Below are 22,042 nucleotides of genomic sequence, written 5' to 3'. Positions count from 1 at the left end.
CATATTTCCTATAAATCAGCTTTTTGTGTGATACATATCTTTCACAGTCCCACAATAGTAAGACGATTTCCGATATTTTTCTATCTCAGTGATCTTTTATACATAAGTGTGAGTGCTAAAAATAGCTGACCTAATTTGCAGTATCAGGATACAATAAATGCTATTTAAAATGTATTCCCTCCAATTACTCACTTCACCACCAGACAGTGTTAAATATAAAATGTATCAGTCAAAGAAAAACCAAAATAGAGATAAAGCCATAGCTTACAGTGAATCACTGAGTGGTTTTATTATTATCACAAAAAAGGAAGTGTGACAATTATCTTCTTAGGGACTGACGCACGATATTGTTCTAAAGTACTTGATAAGTGCCAAATAATCTGAGACATTATATATTTTATAAAAAGAGGTGTTTGTGTCTGCTCTCTGTGTCATCAAGGCTTCCACCCAACATTCACATGTAGACGTTTTTCCATTACAAAGTTAAAGTTCAAGTCACTTTTCTCTGACTAATTTGGCATACTTCTCTTTTGTTTTCTACCCACTTAAGAAACGTCTCCCCCCCCATTAGACCAAGTAATCAAGGTTTGTTTATCAAATTAAATGTCTATGAAACGACTCGATGCCTATAACAATGACACAACTTGAATGGCATGCACTCAGCTTTAAAGACACTTTTTCAAAACTTAAGTCCTTTGTGTAGAAAAATAAATCCCATCCTCATAGAAAACCAACAATGTCATTGTGAGGATGCTATTATCCCTCACAGATGTCTCTCTTTCTTTCTCATCTTTGACATCCAGACTAATGGCATGTTGGTGACACCCGGCCAATTCAAGCTGCAAATGAGCCAGCAATACGGTTAGCTACAGGTAATCGGCCTTAAACCAGTGCCGTGGAGTGTAACCCAAGACATAGCATTTCCTCATTAAGCTGTCCTATATTGACCCATGGAACTCAATAGAGGCCGTGAGCGAAACCTGGTAAAGATAGATGATCTGTTGTCATGACAGTTGGAAGAGAAAGCACATGAACGCTCATTAAAGGTTTGAGAAAGATGCAACCATGTTGTGACCTTGTGAAAGAATGAGAGCAGGGGGGCGGGGGATGATGCAGTGGTGCACAAAAAAGAAAACTATGAGCCAATAGAATTATATAAGACTGTTAGATAAAAAATAAGCAACACTGAAGTTAATTAGACTGCTTTGTACGAATCATAAAGACATGACGGGTGCATCATGATATTGTGAAAAACTTGAAAACAACATTAAAAACACATTCAAGATGAGTGATTCTGTTCTCTTGTTTCCAATCAATCAATAAATCAACAGATATCCAACAATGAGAAAGCATCTGTTAGGTAGAAGCCTTCAGCAGAACTACTGTACTCACTTGTGGACAGCCATCTGCGTCAACCACATTCTTCCCACTGATTTTTCATCATCCATTTTCTTTTCAGATGCTAATTATTAAAAGTACCTGGTGTGATGCAGGGTTGTAACATTCGTGGAAGTCATCTCTACTACAAAAACAGAAGTCAGCCTGCCTGCCTCGGTCGTTGTGTCACAGCAAAACGGTTAATGAGAGAATATGGTGGGAGATAATTAGTTTATTAGAAAATATGAAGATGCTTTAGTAACCTTTGTACCTCTGAATAAAAGCAACAACTAATTATTTCATGGAAAATGAAACACTTGACCATGTATGTTGGTCCTCAGAGCTGATACTGCTCCGAAGAGGAAGTTAGGTCTGCACATACAAAACAAGACCTTGTGGGAGAGAAGAGGAGTAACAAAAAAACAGATGCACACTCAGCAACAACAAGAAACAGAACTGCAGATGATATAAACCTATAGAAGGACTATTATCAGCTATTAATCATGATAATATAAGTGTTAATGATGATATGTGTAGCAGTTGGAGTCAAACTGGTTTAATATATGCAATAGAAACTATAACAATGATAGAATAAGTATGTCTTATTAGATCATGATAGCTGTGGTTGGACTTGAGCAGGTTCACAGCCTCACACGCAGCAATATTGTACAAAATAAATTATTTTTTATGTGTTTGTTTCATTGTTGTAGGAGGTCCCTGTCAAAATAACTCTGAAAACCATTAGGTGAGCGTCACGACTTCACAACAAAATAGATAAATGACACTAGGTGGTAGCAGAGCTCCCCAGGGCAGGTGGAGCTACTGCCTCAACCTGTGCAATATCTCTCTTTCACTCCTGATTTATTCACTGTATATATGGAGAGGACACACAGGATCTATTGTTCGCTGCTGGCTGCCAAACATGCACTCATATGTGGTAATGTGTTTGCTTAAAAGCTGCTTCTTTTTATGTCTTTACTGGTTGAATTAGATCATTATTTTGAGTATATGTTTAATTATTTAAACAATTTATTGTCCTTCAAGGATAAATAAAATGCTAATCCATTTGCAGTTAATACGTGTTAAGGAGTATACAGAAGATCTTGTGTAACAGATCCTTTAGTATGAAGAAGGGGGAAACGCTTAAAGGTTTTAGCATTTAAGGCATATAGTAGAAAGCAATTACCTGAATCATAGCTGGCAGCATTTCTTTCAACGAAAAGTGATGGTTAATCTAAGAGTTTCACACTGAGTGAGCATGAAAGCAGGAAGAAATGGAAAGATTAAAGGTACTTTGGATTCACTACTTTATTTCAGCCTTTGAATAATTCAGCATACAAAAATAAAACAACAAGCAATGTCAAACATTTTCTTCATCCTTTATTATTTTACACACCCACAAAGTGAGCATGAGATTATTTGACAGTATGTTGTGTTTTCCCTCGGTGGATGATCTCATCCCTGCAGTAACGTTGCCACAGACTGAGAGCTGCTTTAGAAGTAGTTTGCCACCCTGCGGACAGACTGGATGTTGGGGTTCTCCGCCTGCCACTCTGTGTGGGAGGGGTAGTTTCCTCTCTCTACAATGTACATGCGCCCACGGTAGTTTGGCTCCTCATGCAACACCCAGCTGTTGGAGGAAGTAAAAATAAAAAAATATATGAAATGTTCAAAATGCAATTTCTAGTAAGGTCAGGTGATGGAGGGTAAAGTTTATGATATCTTTCAGAAAGTCTTCAGATTTTGCTACAGTTGGCATGTGTCTTGAATTCATGTTTGTAGTAGAAGTTTTAATGTTTTTTTATTTGTTTGTGTTGCAAAAATAAACCCATTTAAAGCTGCTGTGAGGAACTTTTGACTTGTGTCGACTTTGGCGCCCCCTGTGGTCAAAGTGTTACATCGCTGATTTTGTTCTATAGATGTGTAAATCAGGTTAAATCAAAAATAATAATAATAGTGATCAAAACTAAAAACTCATTCCATTTTTTAACACTCCAATTTACTCCTTATTTTGTATATATACTGTCCAAAATGTTAAAAAGTGGACTCTGTCTTCAGCCTATTATAAAACATCTACCCTCTGACTGACACTGACCCTGTGGCAGGGGTTACAAGCATTTAAAACAAACATTAAAACAATTATGAATCTTGTTGCAGATGGTCTCATTTGCTTTTATGGGTCACAATGAGACATCAGTTTTAATTTTAGTCCATTTTATATCTAGCTATAAGCTCCTCACTGGAGCTTTAAAGTTTCACGAAAAAAACGTAAATATGTCATAGTAAACTTTATCTCCTATACTTCCTCTAGGCTAAGAAAATAGTTCCTGTTAAGGTTTAGAGGGTGTGTTTCATCATGTTTCAAAAAAAGCTAGAATACTATTTTTGGAAAGAGATGCTGCGATATTAATGCTGTTATAATTAACTTTTATACAGTTGCCAGTGTGATGGTATAAGGATCTTATGTCTACTCTTAGCTATGAATGACTAAATAAATAAATAGGATGAATGGATCAATAAAGTATATCTAATCTAATCTATGTTACCAGTATCAATTTGAAAAAAATATATTCATTAAACACAGTTACATATTGAAACATGTTCACAGCAGGTTACAGTGAATTAAATTCTAACTGTAGCTGTAGAGATACATACGCTCCGTCTCCATAAACCTTGATGGACTTGACGCAACTCTTGAGGCCTCGAGCCTGCAGGAAAGGACAGTCTTCGCACAGCTCCACGCACTGGCCAGTGAAGTTGTCTCCCTCGAACAGTTCCATCCTATACTGCTCTCCATGCTGAGGAGGATAATGACATGAAGGCTCTCACTGAGTCATAGCAACAAAAGGAACAAGGCCTCCATCTTTGTGTGACAGGTGCTGTTATGTGCACACGAACGCTTACACAAACACACCTATAGAAATCTAAAGGATAAACGCTGTGTGGAGGATGATCTGGTTGCCCACGGTCGGTGTCTCAAGTGCTCTAAATTAGTGCTTTTCTTTCAGCTGATGGTGTCAGTATGTGATGTGAAAACTTACATGATGCATATGTGTCCCTGTAAAGCAGAGTAATTATTCCTGCATCATTGAAAATACAATTAACATCATTCTGCCTTCCATTTTTCTGAAAAACAGATGTGCTTGAATGAGGCTGCACATATGCCAGGCTTTTTTTTTTTTTACTTAACAACCAAATATTTGTCTGTCCCTGGGGTTTTTCACACACACACTCATGCAAACACACACACTCCTACCATCCTGATTGGCTTGCAGGAGCCCATGTGATCGTTATGGGCATTCCAGCGCTGGAATTCGGGGTACTCTCCATGCTCCAGAATGTACTGCTGGCCCTTGAAGTCTGGATGGTCGTAGCAGATGAAGGCCCCGCTCTCCACGCGAACAGAGTTGACCCTGTTCATGAAGCCACGGTCCTGAAGGTTGTCGCAGTCACTGCAGATCTCCAGTTTCCTCCCAGTGAAACATTTTCCCTCATAAAGCACGATCTGAACGTCACCACAACAGAAAATCCTCAATCATTTCTCTCCCAACAAAAAAAACATGATGAGAAATTTGAGCATGAATTCACAAAAGTCTCCATTAGCCGTGTTAAGACTTAGCTGTAGTTGGATCTGCATTAATGTCTTTGTGACTGACATTTGTTTGTTTGTGTGGCTTTTTCAAACTCCCTTGTGTTGGTACTCACCTTTCCTGAACTCTGAGACATTTTTCCACTGTTTTCTCTTCCAAACTAGCCAGACAGTATAGGAGAGGGAAAATTTGGACACCCTGATATATATGAGCAACAGAGAGAGCGGTGTTATCGCGAGGTCGAGGCCACAAAAGCTCAACAATAGGGGGTTTAAACATTTTGCCACATGGACAGTTTCCCTTACACTGGCCAGTGCTGATATTGGAGTTTGGCTCTGGAGGGCGAAACAATACAAGAGATATTTTGCTTTGATTGGGCTTTGGGAGTGATGTTGCATGGGTTTGGAGTTGTAGAGTAGTAGTTGGGGTCTTGCCAGATGAGAGGGAAACAAACAAGAAGGGGAAATTTAAAGCAATGGCACAGTGCAAACAAGAAATCTGTTGTCTGAGAAGCTGAATAAGTAACTGAGAAAATGTAGACCCAATGAGGTATGGTGCCGGTAAATTTTGAAGCTACTAAATCCATCAGTTGCCATACTCAAAGGCAGATTTTGTTGTTGTTTCTGGGCTGATCCTGACTCAATGTATGGATCTTTTAGACCTTGACTTTTGAACATAAGTGCCTAAACTTCAGGCCCTGTTTACACATGGTTTTAACATGTGTCCTGTGTGATCCAATCACAAAGGAACAACATAAAGTACATGTGAAAATCACTCAGAACCAAGCGGCCACCTTTGATAAATGAAGTCAATGTGGAAGCGCACAAAACTGCCTGGTGGGTCCACTTCAGGCTGACTCTAAAAACCAAGAAAACACCATTTAGAGTCAATATTAAAATTTCCACAGTCTGGTGCAAAGTATGGTTTAGTTTTAGTACCTGATTTCTTCATTTCCATCAAGGGTTGAATTTTTTTATAGCTCATCTGTTTTGTTTATATTAAGACTAATATTTACACATAATTGTGTATAATTAGGGACGTGGCTAAACTGATCACCAGGTGGGTGTGTTGTGGCTGTTTGTCAGGCTGCAAGGCTATGGCCTCAACTCTTTGTAGGTTTCTAGATTAGCCTGAAGTTAATTTTATTCAGCATGTTTAATAAGACATCCATCATCGCCAAAACCAATGTGTGACATCACTGGGACCACGCCCGTCACTGATACAGTCTGTGCTCAGGTCACATTTAGGGTGTGCTGGGATGTGATTAAATGTAGTTTGAGTTGTGTACTTTGCAGTGTGTACTCAAATATGTTTCTTAACTACAATGGAGGAAAACCTATTCTCCATATTTAAGACCATTTCAGAATCCTTTGGCAAGTGCCTGATGAAGATATCGCTTCTGGGTGGACCAACTTTCAGGACTTAATGTGTAGCCAGCAGTTTGATACAAAGGACATCTAGCCAAGACTGGAAATGTTCCAGAATGACATTAGTTTGCTCCTCACATGGACAGTTTTTCTTGTGTTCAACCAATCCCCATTGAAACGATTGTGGAAGATACTTCTCAGACTACAAGCAGAAACCTTAGGCGCAAGCCTTCAAAAATAATACAAAGGTAATAAATACTCCCAATGTCAAGTTTCAAGTCCTCTGACTTAGTAATTTTCTGCTGCGTCTCCTAAAAGTCTTTTGGCTTTAATATTTACATGATTATACAGGACAAATTATACAGCATCCTGAATTCATTTGGATGCTGTCTGGATGCAGGTCAGATATGACCCATGTGCAGTATATCATAGTTTATAATAATACAGCGCAATGAGGACACACATTTCATAGGGTTAACTAATGTATAAAACATGGATCTGTCTTTCTTATTGTTTACAGAGACTTCTATCTGAAGTGGAGTCCATGATAAACTACATAACTATAGAGGCACATCTGGACTGATCCAAAGTTTTATATCACGTTGACACTTGTGACTATATTCATGTGCTGCTTTTCTCTGGCTCGTCTACATGAACACTTGTGATTTCTCTCTCCACTGTCAGTCTGTATCACAGATATTCATTAGCTGATGTTTTTGAGGCCACTAAAGGTGATTGAGGCTACCTTTTTATTAGAGATATGTGAAGTGGGGGAAATTGGATCTGATCACAAGTAGTGACTGGAGATGTGTGTAGAGACTCATGTTGATGCCAGTTGTGAACTCCAAGCTGTGAACCCATGAGCCAGTCACCCTAGATGCATACCAGGTATAAACAGGGCTTCAGTCGCAACTTGAAAAGACCATCAGACTTTAGGTTGGGCAGGTGGAGAAGGATAAACAGATCAAAAAAATCTGTTTTCACTGATGCTTTGACCTAAGCCCCTCTATCTTTGAATCTTTATCTACAGAAGCAGAGAAAAAAAAGACGCATTTTGAAAAGATTTATTGCACATGAGTGGAATTTTCAGAGATCAGAGGGGACATCAAGGTTTGGCATTCACACTAAAGCAGGAGTTCAAAGCGATTAAAAATCACATGGACTCTGCTCCTTATGCAAATAGATGTCAGTCCATTTATTCATCAGTTGGCCTTTCTCAGAGGCTCGAAAATTGGATGCTTTTTGAGAAAAGCATTAAGAGCTGTATTTTCAACCAGCTAGCCTTGTATTTGAGAGATTTCAGTATGCTGTAATGTGTTCTGAATTGGACCTCAAGAATGTATAATGGAGGTTATAATTTCCCTGCACTGAAGATAACACTTTGGTCTTCATGCTGCTTTTAAAAAATGATTCTATAGTGCTAGTTGATTCTTGTTTCTTCACCATATAAAAGAGGGAGTCAAAGGTAACACACACTTAGTATACAAAATCCACCTACAGTAAACATACTGTACCGTCTGTGCTCTTAAGATGAAAATCAAAAAGAAGTGTTTGAAAAAATGTTCCATAAATGATCCGCAGCAGTGGACAAAGGGAGAACAGCTCTTGCATAATGCAGGAATCTGAGCATTGGAAAAGTGTTGCCCCTGAACACAGTGTACCCAGGGTGAGTCGGCTACTGAGCATATTGACACAGCAGAGATACGGCACTTAATGGGACGTAACCATGACAGGACGAAGTATGAACAGGTATAAAAAAGAGGGGAGGTCGATAAAGACGTCTCAGTCACAGGCAGAAACAGAGGCGGACAAAACAGCAAGGTATGAGCAGACACAACAAAACTCTCATTTTGTGTATTTAATCAATTTTTTTCTTATTTTTATGCATAAATCAATATTTGCCTGACGTTTTGTGCCACATGTATTTGATGTCAAATGTCAACACAACTGTGCAGAGGTTTGCATGTATGTTAATATGTCTTCAAGTGCTCAGAATTTTTGTAATGACTCAAAATCAGTTCCTAGAAATAATATCTTACCCTTAGTGTCAGGAAAACTGAATTGCATTGATGTTCTGTCATCAATCTGGAGTGCTGGAGTACTGAGCGACTCCATCTCTATGTCATAGGTTGCACTATCAGACAGAACAATGAAGTTGTTGGTGTTGGCTCTAAGCGTGGCCCTGCTGTTTACAGCTGGTAAGTCTGTCACTGATTCTCCACAGAATACACACAACCTGTACTGCCGTGCATCAGGGATGTCTGCTGTCTCTTATAGCTTTATCGAACACAAACCCAGCAGACCTGCTGGGAGCTCAAAAGGCCAACACATTTTTATGAAGTGAAGACATTATGTAACATGCAATAGTGCGGAGGACAATATCATGCTTTGTGTACTATGTGGCTTCACTCACGCTTTAATCTGTAACTACAGATTTAGCGTATCAATACAAAATGTGTAGGCATGTCACAAACTGGGTTGTCAGAAGTGTTCTTGTTAGCTACAGCTGAAAAACTAACAACTGAAAAAACAGACTGGGGAAAATGTAAGGGACATTTGGCCATATTTAAAACCAGAGCAACATTACTGGTAACCCATGAGATCCCATTCCACCAAAGCATGTTACCTCTAACTGGCCTCTATTACTGTTTGATAGTGTCCACCTATGAAACAGGAAAGTTATGAACTACTGGCTAACTGTAATGTCACCTAGCTTACTGTCATTATAGTTAGCTGATGTCTTGTTAGCTAGCAATTACATGCCGTAGATACCAAGCGACAACCTCTGATGCTGAAGTGTGAAGCCAATGTGGCTAGCTATACTGACATTAAGCTAGGTAATGTCATGTTATCTGGAAATTGAATTGTAACATTAGCTTTTTTTGACTAAGGAAAAAGTTGTAAAGCTCATTTGTTTTGAAGATATAGAAGTTATGAGTTTTGCATAATTAAGGGCGTGGTTGACTTGACTGACAGGTGGGCAAACTTTAGCCTTTAGCTGGGATGCTAAAGACCCACCTTAGCTCCGCCTCTTTGCCTTTTGCTAGGTTGACCGAAAGTTAGGTTCAGTCAGCAGCCGCCATTGATTGGCTTCAAAACTCCTCTTTAGAAACCATTGGATGACATCTCTGAGACTACGCTCATGTTTTATACAGTCTCTGGTCGATACCAAATAAGTGAAAAGGTGCATCTAGTCAGAAAACAGATTTCTTACTTCTCATAGAAAACCTGACGCACAACCGAACGTCATTTGGCAATTGAGCTTTCCACCCTGAGCATGCTAGCTACACCAGACCACTGGGAAAAATCAGAGTAGACCGAAACAGATTTTAATCCAATGAGAGGTTAAGATAATCACTAAATGTTCTGATGCTGGTTTTGATTTCTAGGCAGCGCCCTGGACTGTCATCGCTGTGTCTCCAAAAAGGCTGGAGGGCCATGCGAGTTGACTGTGGAGACCTGTAACCCTGAAAAGGGCGCCTGTGCTGCTGCCAGGTTCCTCCGGGCACCATGTGAGTTTCTGAACACAGCAAGAGTATTTTCATTGAAAATTACTTTAAGTTAAAGCTCCTGTGAGAAATGTTTTGGTTTGTGTCGACATTGGCACCCCCTGTGAACAAAGCAGTACTCCTTACCTCTTTGTTGATTTTGTTCTGTGCTTCTGATTATATTAAAGGAGTCACTCACTGTGATTTTTTTCTGTGTATGATGTAAAGAAGGCAGCTTTGTCAGCATGTAGTAGATCACTCTGCCCAACACCTACCCCCCAGCAGTTTCAGACAAAAATAACAAGGGTACAGAAAAAGTAAATCCTTATACAGATGGCCTTATTTGCTTTTGTAAGTGACAAAGAGGCATTCGTTTTAATTTTACTCTGTTTCATACCCACCAAATAATCATCACAGGAGCTTTAACTGTCAGTATTAAACCACAATAAAAACATCACCGTAGCTGTGAATTTTAAAGCTCACTGTAAAAAAAGACTTGTGCATGCTCATCAGGCAGCAAAATTAGAGGGCTGGGAACATCAATGAGCATGTGAAGTAATAATTTTACCTTGGTGACCTGAGGTGCATCGGGAGAATGAAAAATGAATCTGTTTTTCAGATGCTTGCTGATCCTATAAATATGTCAAACCTTATATGTCACTTACACCACTCTGTGGTGTTAAATTCCTGTTTCTCATCAGTTCTTTTCTTTTCTTAGTTGGCCAATACCAGAAATGCATGAGGCTGGAGGACTGTGAGATGCTGCAGACAAACTCCTTCATCAACATAAACTGCTGTACCGAAGACATGTGCAACAGCTTTTAAAATCTGTATTAAAAACCTGAGAGAATGAGAGTAGAGCAGAGATGTTGGGTTTTTTTTAGTGAGGCATTTAAAACCAAATGGTCCTGCAGCCTGCGGATTTTGTTGGTTTAATGTTGTATGATCAGGAGTGAAATCAAAGCAGCTCATGTGTAGGAAAAACAACTCTCAAATAAAAAAGTTTGAGGAAGAGCATCTGTTTGTTTTCTCTGATGCCTGGACACGTTTGGACTTTCTCTTTTGTACTTTTGACAGTCAGATTTCTTTAAAAAAGAAGTCCAAAAACATGTTTAACATGTTTGACAAAGATTAAGAAGAGGAAATTATTTGCACTTCTGACTAAAGTAAAAATTAGTCATGACTATTTGGGGATTGGGATGCTGAAGATTGATCAAATTGGAGCCGATAATTTAATCTAGTAATCATCACAGTACAGACTAGTCCTCAGAGTATTGATTGGTGTTTTAATGTCAATAACATCGCTTTAAAACAAGCAACGAGAAGAGAGGGTTTAAATATATATGATTTGAAATTACTACAATTATCCTGTGCTCACTGAACCAATCACTCACAGATGTGTAAAGCTTCACAAAATAAAAAGACTTACTGGAATTTATGAAACGGCATAATTGACTTAATGTTCAGCTGCACAAAGGCGGAGGAGAGTTTTAGAAAATACAGGAATGTGATGTTTTCATGCTGTGTGCTAAATCTTAGAAACTAAGGTCATTACAAACGAACCCGGCGCACTCTTCATTTATTAATTTCCTTTATGGTTACTGTGCGTCTACTGAGTTTATTACTTTGCTGCTTTAAGAAATCTTGAATATCTTTAAAGGTCCTCTGCCTCATGGGTCATCAGCCCGAGTATTGATCCACACTCAGCCCTGCTTTACATAACCACTTTTTGCTTTAATGATTACAATCAAAAACATTTGTACAACATTTTCAACATTAGAAAATGGATGCAGATTTTTTTTTCTTTTTTTGGCTGACAGTAACCGCTATGAAAACGAACCGAGGGACAGAGAGGAGTGGGCACTGCGTGGAAATGAAGTAGAAAAAGAGCTGTATATATTGGCTAGACCAAACAGCTGATGATGTATCAGAAGAAACGTCTGTATTTATTTATCCATTCTCAGAGCGTGTGCATGGCAGACATGACATTTCTCTTATCTCTTGTTATTTAAACAGCAAGGGGCTCGTAGCCTATATATGGGAGCTGCATAATGAGAAGCTAAGATGCATCAAGCTGCTACCATCTCTGGCCTTGGTTACTGTTGTCGTCATCACCGAGCACAGGAAAACATTTTTTCTGATACACCTGAATGATGTTCTGTGTTTTGCATCAGTGCTGAGCACAGAGATGGAGGAGGAGAGGTGGATTGTGGGAAAATGTAAGACACAGGAACCACCACTCATCCTTCTTTTTTTTTATCAAACACAAAAAGAAAAACGAGGATGACAAAAGGGAATACTGATAAATAACAGTGGAGTCAGAGCCATAAATAGACAGTATTGGATATTTAGGACCCTGGAGGGGTGGAGTCAGCTGAGGTGGAGGAGAACTGGCAGCTAGCCTTCAAGTAACGGGATTTCCCAGTGCAGTGTCCTGTGTGTTGATTGGGCGGCTCTACATCATGGAGCAGGAGGTTTTTCCTGGCTGCACGCCGCCATCCATCTTCTCTGCCTCCAGGATCATCCTCCGGAATACCTCCACAGCCGTCTAAGAAACAGGCACAAAAACACACACACACACACAAATGCTGTCACATGTCTCAGTCACAATGCTGTGAATTTTCCAGCAGCATGCACTACATCTAGTGGAGCCTTCTTCGCTGAAACAACATTGTTTGCCAATTAGATTTCTAGCAGACACTCTTCAGACTTCCTGATGAAACTTGAAGCTTTTCTGCATCAGAAAAATGAAACAGGGTTCAGAGAAGTCATCCCTGTTGCTCCTGTTTTAGTTTTCCTGTTGTTCCAGTTTGTCAAACTTAAGCCGCTCCCTGAATCTAAACCTCTGAGTCATTGATCAAAAGTTTATTCAAGAGGTGAGCACTGAGCAGCATGACTTTTTTCATTTACTATTGAGGACAGTGCAACAACGTAGAAACACAACATCTGACATATTATTCTACATTTTTATGAAGAAAGCATTTTTTTATTTACACATCCCAAAAGACAGAGAAACCTCGACACCCTGTTTCTGACCACTCGATGAATCTCAGTCCAAAACGAATGGACTTGTTATTATTCTTCCTTTCATAAACTCCTGAGCTGAATGTCCGATTTCTTTCAGGTGCCAAATGCTGAACTGTGTTAAACAGCTTGTTGCTAAATGTGTTGGTTGTCCAGTGTGAACTTTGAAGCAGAAATCAAAGATTTAGAAAATGGGGTCTGATAGTAAAATTCTCTAAGATGTACACTGTTGATTTCAGCATTTTCAAAAACAAACCTAAATTCTATAACATAGATTAAACAACGATAAACAAAATGCTTACAGTGACAGAGATATTCTGACATTAAGGTCATGAAGAACAAGCCCTAAAACAGCTTGAAACTACACTTCCCAGCATGCAACCTAATAGCATCCCTTCTTGTTCTGCTATCCATGTTAGTTTGAGCTCTGATAATACCTGTACAGAGCTCAGTCTTGTTTTTATAACACCCTATCTTCATACTACTCTATGTAGTGTGTGTGTAGTGTAATGTGCTCTAACGTCTTTGAAGTTTCCGCTTCAACTTTCATTCAGCTGACTTGATTTGTTTCATATAAGTCTTTTCGAGCATGTGTACCAGCCCACTCCTCCTGCCTCTTTTACAGTGCGCTAATCTGTTCAATCAGCTGCTGTCGTGTCCTCAGCAGATGCTTGTGAAGTTCAGAGACATCACTTTGCTGCAGGCTTCAACGTTTTCAGCGAGCAGATGGAGAAGGACTCTTTCGCAATAAAAAAATCATGACTATCAGCATACGACTTGCAAAGGACAGCAGAAACCGACCCTTAACCTCAGCATCTTCTGAAATGCATGCCATGGAGCTTTTTCATTCATGGACTTCCAAACTTTGATTTCACTTCCTTTTTTTGGAAGGTCCCTTTAAAGCCACATATACAACCTTGTACAGTGGCTTCAACACATGATAAATAAATGGTTCTGCTTGAGTAAAAATAAGGGGACTTCACCTTTAAGGACTCAAACTGGAAATGTGACTGAATGAGTCCTTCGCCTAATCGACCATATCAAAGCATTGTGACAGTTTCAATTTCAAATTCAGGTCAGCACACACCCTTTAAAGCATGCAATAAGTAGATAACAGTAGGACATATTATTTAAATTGTGCACCAATCACAGAGCTTTACAGGCCTTTATCACTACCAAATAAAACACAAAGCTCTTTGTGCTTCATTGGACCTCTGCCGGGCTCTTACCTGGTTCTCTTTAGCTGAGGACTCCATGAAGGCAGCGTTCCAGGATTCAGCTAATGCTTTTCCTTCTTCACAACTGATTACTCTAAAGAAAAAAAATACACACACACACATAGAGGGACAGAAGGCCAGTCAGTCAGTCAGAATCAAACACATGAATATTTTACTGAAGAGGCTGCAGAGTCAGCTTCTATAGAAACTGCTCAGATAAACACTTTCACAGAGAAATGGCTTCCCCCCCTTTTGTTTGGATAATCTGTGATCAAACTATTAACATATCATCTGGACTCCTAATTGTCTGTCATGTTCAGGGATCCCACAAAAGGACGCTCAAATTACAACTCAATAACTCTATCTCCCCTTTGTATATCTGACTGACTCTCGTGGACCTACAATTTAGGCGTGTGTTTGGACGTACCGCTCCATATGTAGGTCATTCTTGTTCCCGACGAGCATAATTGGTACTCTGCATGGATGGAAAGTAAACACACACTGTCAAATAGGCATGATGTATTGCATCCATTTTAGTAAGCCTGGCTTCAAGAGAGAAGAAGAAAATGAGAGGAGGAAGAAAATAAGTACTCACTGAACTTTTCCCACCATGTCCAATAGTTTTTCATGGATAACTTGTACAACTTCAAAGCTGGAAGACACAAGGGGAAAGTTTGTTCTTCATCATTCATGAACTTCCTGCAGCTCAACTTTTTACAGTGTTAATTAAAACACAGTTTGCTCCATAAGGGGGAAATTACCTTTTATTAGACGTGACTGAATAGACCAGAATGTAACCGTTGATATCTATGGAGTAGGTCTGTGGGAAGATGGAGTACTCATCCTGCAGAGGAAGAAATTTTGAGGCAATTAATATGCAAAGCTGGAACAGAGAGAATTAAATGTCACTCTGACTAATTAATGAAGCAGAATTAACACCAAACTAGTGAAAAGGCACAATCATAGGACAGAATATCTACATGAAAAAATCAATGACAGACTGACAGACTACAGGAGTACAGTGAGTCATACCTGTCCTGCTGTGTCTACCAGCTGAAGATGGTACTCCTGTCCATTTATTGTGATCATTTTAGTAAATGCTGCAGGTAGAAGAGAAAACACATCAGAAATAAACCACAGATACTTCAGATGAAACATTTCACTGCACATAAAGCAAGAAAAAACCTTTAATAATGCAGCACCATGGTACATCTCTACATACTGTACTCTATAGTCTACTGCATCTTCATTACTATACTACGTCTTCAGCCTGCAAGTCTCAAGACACATAAGACACTGCGCCGTTATGGATCCCTCTCAGTGCCACTGAGTTCATTCAGCACAAAAATGTCAATATCTGCCGGGAGATGGGTCATATCATCTACAGCAGGACTCTGCCTGCAGCTTCACACTGATAACGCTGACACTTCACTATATGTTAACCATCCACACATTATTTATAGACACAGTCAAGAAACGTGGGGTGATATGTGAGCGAACATGTCGGGAAAAACAGCCTACAGGGGAAGTTTAGACTCAAATCTCCCAAGTGTCTGGGAATGAATGTGTGTTTAAGAAGCTGATGATTTACTGTATGTTCTCTCCTACAGCAAAACTGAGTGCCAAAGTAGCTTCAAGAAAGATTTCCTCTCCAAGCTCATGATGTGCAAACTTATACCTCCAGTACAGTCAGCTCGGGTTAATTCTGATGAGAGGCTTTTTTTATGCCTGGTTTTGGCGTGGTGACTGATCAAGTCGGCTGGTTTACAGACTGGAAACTGTTTTTAGAGAGAACAGTACAGCCCGCTGGAAATGAATTCAGTTTATTATTATTACTCTTTTAATAAAATCATGTTATAGAGTCATCTTGATGCACAACTCATGCAGGGATGTACTAATACCAAGCTGATGTTGGATGTTGGTACAACACTGACGCAGATTGCTAACACTTGAGCTTAACCTCATCAAGCAGTTCAAATTATTTCACCCCAGAAACCAATTTTTCAGTCCAGAGGTAAGTAACATTTTCATTTTACTACAACTTCATGGAGCAAAGTTTGGATTAAGCATTGATGTTGACTTTCACATGAAAAACTATGATACCGATCTCATCCATCAGGGGCAGAGCCAGGATTTTTTGACTTGGGTGGCCCAACTGGGGAAATTACTTTTGCAGAAGTGGTATGAAGGATGCACGCATACTTTACCCTTTCATGTCTACTTGATCAACTAACATCAAAGCTTCTAAAATATGTTTTATTCCTGTGCATAATTGTTCACACATAGAAAGTAACACAACAGAGTGACAATGTTTAAAACTTCAGAGCTTCATTTGTAATGACTCTGAAAGAAGATGTTATTCCAAAGTCATTTTTTAAAGTGATAACAAAAAGAAGTGTGCCACACTGAAAAGCAAAGAAAGCCCAAATAGTTGATTTCAACAGAAGTCTCCGCCTCTGACAAGACAAACAGCCAATCACGGTTTAGGATTTTGGGGTGGCTAATGAGGTTTTAAGAGGGGCCACTCCCACCTTTGAAGAGTGTATGGCTTATTGATTAAACACTGGTATCAGATCAGTACCCGGAATCATGTGATACCCAAAACCTAGGTATCAATGACTGTTTGAGCACTGACAAATGTCATAACAACAAATAAACCTTGAAATAAGCTAAATAAAAAAATTAATAATAAGCTTAAATTACAAAAAACAAAGAAACAAAGAAACAAAGCAAAATTCTGTTTGTTAGAGAAATATTATTTTGGTCCACTTCAGTGTAAGTAATGTGGACTAAAGGGGTGAATTGTGAAACATAAGCATACATATCAATATCAAGCTGATGCTGGGCTTACAAACTGGAACTACAATTATTATATTTTAGTCAATTAACAAAATTTGCAAAATAAATATCTGCTTCCTACTTCTTCAAATTTTAAGATTTGCAGCATGTTTCTGTTTTATGTTATTAAAATAACATTTTTAGCTAATATAATCTGATTCTGAAGTATTGGCGAGAGGACTTTTCATACTTCTGACATTCCTGACATTTAAAAACAAATCCGTTGAGGATGTTATCAATAAGTTCATGAAATAATTGCTTTATGCAGTCCTTTAATATATGCTGCATATTTATGTTTCAGTGAATGTCATGATATATAAGCAGCTGCCATCATGTGACCTCTATTCCATACTCTGTCATGTGATAACGGCTAACCAACCATCTCTATGGCAAGTCAGAAACTGCATCCACCAGGGAAAACTACATGTTGTGATTGGAAATACCAAGTATGCAGACCTTGGATAGAGCAACCTATTGTTCATTGTATTTAAACCACAGAGAGGTAAAATGAGCACTTGTGTGTTGAGGTACTTGTCAGTTTCCCCACAATATTTCACAGTAGAGGTAGAGCACCTTGCGTGAAAGGTGAAAACCACCTCTGCTAGCATCATAATTATATAAGTGACTTTTGTTCAGTCTGTGTATACACAGGGACACTGCAGGATCAGAATCTCTCACCAGTGTTCTGGAGGAGAGCCTGTCTGTGTATCAGGGTGTACCACAAACAAACGATTGAATCCAAACTTACTGTTTTCTATTGTTGGGTCATAGGAGTCAACGAACTGTCCCTCCACAAACTGAATCGTCAAGGAGGACTTTCCTGCAAAACACAGAGAAGTACCGTAAACAGAGTCTGTACATGTTCAGAGGTCGTTGGAGCTGCTGCTTCAATACACGCAGCGTCACCGTAGACCTGTAAAATGTTAAAACCTTTACTTTATGTGTACTACTGAGGTTGCACTATTTGTGAGTGTAGTTGTGGTGGTTTACCCTCTTTAAAAAATGACCTGCCTCTCTCATAGCCTTTATGTAAATAAGGTGGACTAGACACATAGATAAAAATAAAACATCTGATGTGAATGGAGATCACACAAATAAAACCTCAATGAAACACATAATAGAATGAAAATAATACAATGTTAACTAAAATAAATATATATAAGCTTTGTAAAATGAGTCTTCATGGCTGAGCTGTACTCAGGTGTATTTGACATCAACGTCACTCAGAGATGCGTGTTATATTGAAATTATGAAACATTCTTTGCTATATAATATCTTTATAAATAACTGAAATAAGAACAGCTATGCCTCAAAACACTCGATATAAAACCCTGAGATGTCATTATATTTGAGTTACAGAGGGACTAGTGCTCAGAGTGTCGTTGATGCTGGTATGCTCTCTGGGCCTCCTGCCGTGCTGTCTGTGTTTGCCATCTTGCCATCCAAAGCACCCTCCTCCAAACTGCGCTGCTCCGGTTACAAATAGGATGAAATAAACTAAAGTAATGCGTCAAACCCGATGGCCCTGCTGCAGGCCTACTCACAGCATGGCACACACTAACGCCGCCAGGGTAAGGGTCAATGCTGAGAAACGTGATCAGTTTTATCAGTCAGCGTTAAAATATCCATCTTGTGCGCATTGTTATGGGAAGGCCTAATGCTAAAAACCCAACAAGGCCACGCGTCTCACCTGGCGGCGCGCAGAGATGCTGCGTGACAGATCCTACTCCCCATAATTTAAGTCTATTATAGGAGGCGTAAACCGCTCCTATGATGGATTTACATTGACCTGAAAGGCCGCTGAAATGGAGCCTCTGTGTCGCATCACAGGCCTTTAAAAATGAGAATGAAACTCTAGAGCCTCCTCGTGAGAACTCACCTACGGATCTGTACCCGAGGATGGCGATTTTTCGTGATTTCGGCTGCGGCATATCTCGTCCTGGTTATCGCATCTAGTCCTCGGGGTCTACCGCAACCTCCAACCAGAATGGCATCCAAATTCAAGGAGCGCAGATGTTCCACATACAGCCTCTAAATGCCGACAGGAATCCCTCCTCTTTCTTCTGTTTATGTGCAGTTGAAGGTCCGAATATTAAAATAAAAAGTGTTATTTCAGGTCATCTAAAAAAGCATGGAGTAGCTATAGATCTACAATAACTGCGTCACTCCCCTTTGCAATGTAATGAATTAGTAATTACTGCTACATTCTAATTGGCTATACGAGGAATAAGGGCGGGCGCTGATGCCTGTTGTAAAGCTGTGATTGGGTAGCATCACTGTTCGTCAGGAAGCAGCGCCCCCTTTCCTGAAATCTGATTGGCTGCCACATGCGTTATGACGTGCTGGGTGGATGATTGGAATGTCATTCATATCTATGGGGTCAGGGAGCAGCTGGCCTCAGTGCTCCATCGAAGACGTCATTTATTTATTTATTTACATAAAAACAGAAGTTATGTAATTACCTCTTGGAATACAGAATACATCAGTAATAATTCATAATTCATTGATATATAATATATAAAAATACCATCTATCATATCTCAAACAAGTTATGTATAGTCTATAAAAAGTATAAAAAAAGTTCAAAATTACATTATCTAATTTTGTAATTTAAATTTGTTGCTAAAAGCAACAATGAAATAATAACAACATCCATCATGTAACCAGTCAAATTAAAGTCTAGTGAAGGGGCCTTTGGTTACTGTGGTCCATCTTTTTTGAACAAACTGCCTGCTGACCTCAGGTCAATAACAACTGTCTCCACTTTTAAAAAAAGACTCAAAACATATTTATTTTCTCAAGCATATGAATGATATAATGAATGTTGTGACTGGATGCATGGCAGCAACAATTGCTGTGTGTTTGATTGGTGTGTCTGATGTATTTTGGGTGTATCTATTGTTTTTCTGTTTTATTTATTCTATTTGGAAATAAATATTTATTTATTTCTAATTCTCCATGTAAAGCACATTGAACTCACGTGTAATGAAATGTGCTTTATAAATAAAATTGCTATTGTTATTACACTCTAATATACACGGTTATCTTAGCCAGTAACTGGCTTTAGATGGAGTTTTAATTCATTAATTAAAATAGAAATATATATATTGTTATGCTTTAGATTTCAGAACATGACTGATATGTATATCTGAATATATATTAAACTGCATTATTAAATCAATCATTACATAATGTGTATCAAGCACCAGCCAGTAACTGTTTTAAATTTGATGTGCAGTCATTTAGGATGGGACAAACATAAGCAAACATTATTAATTCAAAGTGTCATTATTCTGCACTATTAACTATACCTAGTCTGTTATGTCAATAATAAGGTGTTATGTACAAAGTGGGTCATTGCTTTTTTAAGTTCTATAAAAACATGTATGAGTTATTGAACACTAATGTACCCCTACCAGAAAGCATTAGCCACTAAGTACAGACGTGCATGAGTTATTTAGGTATGAAATGAAAAATGTAGAAAATCTCAATTACATTTGCCAGGCTGGATAAAATCTGCTTACAAAGTATGATACTCAGTGTGTTCTACATGTGACAACATCTCTTGTATTCTTCATATGTTTTGGCTATGGATAGGGTTGCAAGACAGAAGCCTTTTCTTATGAAGAGAAACATCCAAGCCTGGCAACATTTTTCAAAAACACACATGAAGTCTCCCAAAAGCATATGACAATGTTTTATGGTCTGATGAAACCAAGGTTGAACTTTTTGGCCATAATTCCAAAAGGTGTGTTTGGCATAAAAAAAACACTGCACATCACATAAAGAACACCAGACCCACAAAGAAGCATGGTGGGGGCAGCATCATGCTTTGGGGCTGTTTTTCTTCAGCTGGAACCAGGGCCTTAGTCAAGGTGGAGGGAAGTATGAACAGTTACAAACACCAGTCAGTTTAACTCAAAACCTCCAGGCCTCCATTAGAAAGATGAAGATGAAGAGGAATTTCACCCTTCAACGCGACAACAGACCAAAGCATACATCCAAATCAACAAAAGCATGGCTTCACCAAAAGAAGATTAAAGATTTGCAATGGCCCAGCCAGAGTCCAGACCTGAATCCAGTTGAATATCTGTGGGGTGATCTGAAGAGGGCTGTGCACAGGATATGTCCTCACTATCTAATGGATTTGGATCATTTTTGTAGAGAAGAATGGGCAAATATTGCCACGTCAAGATGTGCCATGCTAATCGACTCCTACAAAAAAAACGGAGTGCTGAAATAAAATCAAAAGGTGCTTTAAACAATTATTAAAGGATGTGTACACTTATGCAACCACATTATTTTATTTTTTTATTTTTTATTTTTCCCCCTAAAATGTTATAATGTTTTTTCAATTGCATTGTTCATGTTATAGGTCACATTACAGGTGGAAAAAGTTCTGACATGATATATCTTGGTCTCAATTTTTTACACCACAAAACCTGGCATTTTAACAGGGGTGTTTAGACTTTCGCTATCCACTGTACACATAGGGAAATGCAGCTGGATAAAAACTGTCATGGTAAATATTCACTTTAAAATATTTTAAAATACAACACTTCATACAATTTCTTGATTATTAAAAAAACAAAATCACATATTTTTCTCACACTGTGCAAGCCTAATATGAGCACCCTGGACTTATCTGTCATGAACTCCTAAGATTTTTCACATACTAATTTATTGCCAAAATAAATGATGATGCAATGTCAGTTTTTCCCAATACTGTGCAAGTCTACCTACAACAAAGTGCAGATTATGGTATTCACAGAATAGGGACATGATTATCTAAGCAAAGACAGATTTATTGAGAGTCACTGAAGAAATATAACTGGAAGTCTGGTGAATGAAGTGAAGAAAAAAAACACTCCCTTCACATTCATGCATATGTCCACTAGATGTCCCCATAACACAATTTTTACCTCATACAGCCAGCCCCTCCAGCACCACAGTACCAACCTGGAAACATCAACAGATAACTCTTCTATATTACTGAAGAAACATCACCTTTTAATTACTGTTTATTTCCATCTCTTGCTGTTAGTTCACTAAAGACTGTTTCTTAAGCTGTGCATAACAATAACACAAAATCCCTGCAGACAGTACGACACTGCACCTCAACAACACATAAATCAGTCTAC

General features: G+C 38.8%; 3 protein-coding genes across 6 annotated transcripts; 1 reads left to right on the top strand and 2 right to left on the bottom strand.

Annotated features, from left to right (window-relative positions):
* Positions 1–2,683: 2,683 nt before the first annotated feature.
* Positions 2,684–10,038, bottom strand: LOC117826949 (gamma-crystallin N-A-like). 2 transcript variants are annotated; one of them, XM_034703378.1, is made up of 7 exons: positions 9,970–10,038; positions 5,761–5,825; positions 5,273–5,396; positions 5,083–5,165; positions 4,634–4,882; positions 4,033–4,175; positions 2,684–3,007 (listed from the first exon to the last, which is right to left on the bottom strand). In XM_034703378.1, exons 4-7 carry the CDS (start codon positions 5,101–5,103, stop codon positions 2,872–2,874), a joined length of 549 nt encoding a protein of 182 aa, XP_034559269.1. In that variant the 5' UTR covers positions 5,104–5,165; positions 5,273–5,396; positions 5,761–5,825; positions 9,970–10,038; the 3' UTR covers positions 2,684–2,871. The 2 variants fall into 2 exon arrangements, with proteins under 2 accessions (XP_034559269.1, XP_034559270.1); XM_034703379.1 differs by lacking the exon at positions 5,273–5,396.
* Positions 7,957–10,836, top strand: ly97.3 (lymphocyte antigen 97, tandem duplicate 3). Of its 3 annotated transcripts, XM_034703381.1 has the most exons (4): positions 7,957–8,155; positions 8,463–8,532; positions 9,724–9,846; positions 10,541–10,836. In XM_034703381.1, exons 2-4 carry the CDS (start codon positions 8,484–8,486, stop codon positions 10,645–10,647), a joined length of 279 nt encoding a protein of 92 aa, XP_034559272.1. In that variant the 5' UTR covers positions 7,957–8,155; positions 8,463–8,483; the 3' UTR covers positions 10,648–10,836. The 3 variants fall into 3 exon arrangements, with proteins under 3 accessions (XP_034559272.1, XP_034559271.1, XP_034559273.1); XM_034703380.1 differs by lacking the exons at positions 7,957–8,155; positions 8,463–8,532 and adding an exon at positions 8,656–8,879; XM_034703382.1 differs by lacking the exons at positions 7,957–8,155; positions 8,463–8,532 and adding an exon at positions 8,931–9,171.
* A 699-nt stretch (positions 10,837–11,535) lies between these two features.
* On the bottom strand, positions 11,536–19,096 carry rheb (Ras homolog, mTORC1 binding). The gene is made up of 8 exons (XM_034702153.1): positions 18,781–19,096; positions 17,650–17,721; positions 15,096–15,163; positions 14,825–14,907; positions 14,659–14,715; positions 14,491–14,538; positions 14,076–14,157; positions 11,536–12,370 (listed from the first exon to the last, which is right to left on the bottom strand). The coding sequence occupies exons 1-8, from the start codon at positions 18,830–18,832 to the stop codon at positions 12,278–12,280; spliced, it is 555 nt and encodes a 184-aa protein (XP_034558044.1). The 5' UTR covers positions 18,833–19,096; the 3' UTR covers positions 11,536–12,277.
* Between the last annotated feature and the right edge of the window lie 2,946 nt (positions 19,097–22,042).

The sequence above is a fragment of the Notolabrus celidotus genome, chromosome 15 (assembly GCF_009762535.1).
Source record: "Notolabrus celidotus isolate fNotCel1 chromosome 15, fNotCel1.pri, whole genome shotgun sequence".
Taxonomy (NCBI): domain Eukaryota; kingdom Metazoa; phylum Chordata; class Actinopteri; order Labriformes; family Labridae; genus Notolabrus; species Notolabrus celidotus.
The sequence above is the reverse complement of the archived record's forward strand: the minus strand, read 5'-3'. Positions and strand labels throughout refer to the sequence as shown.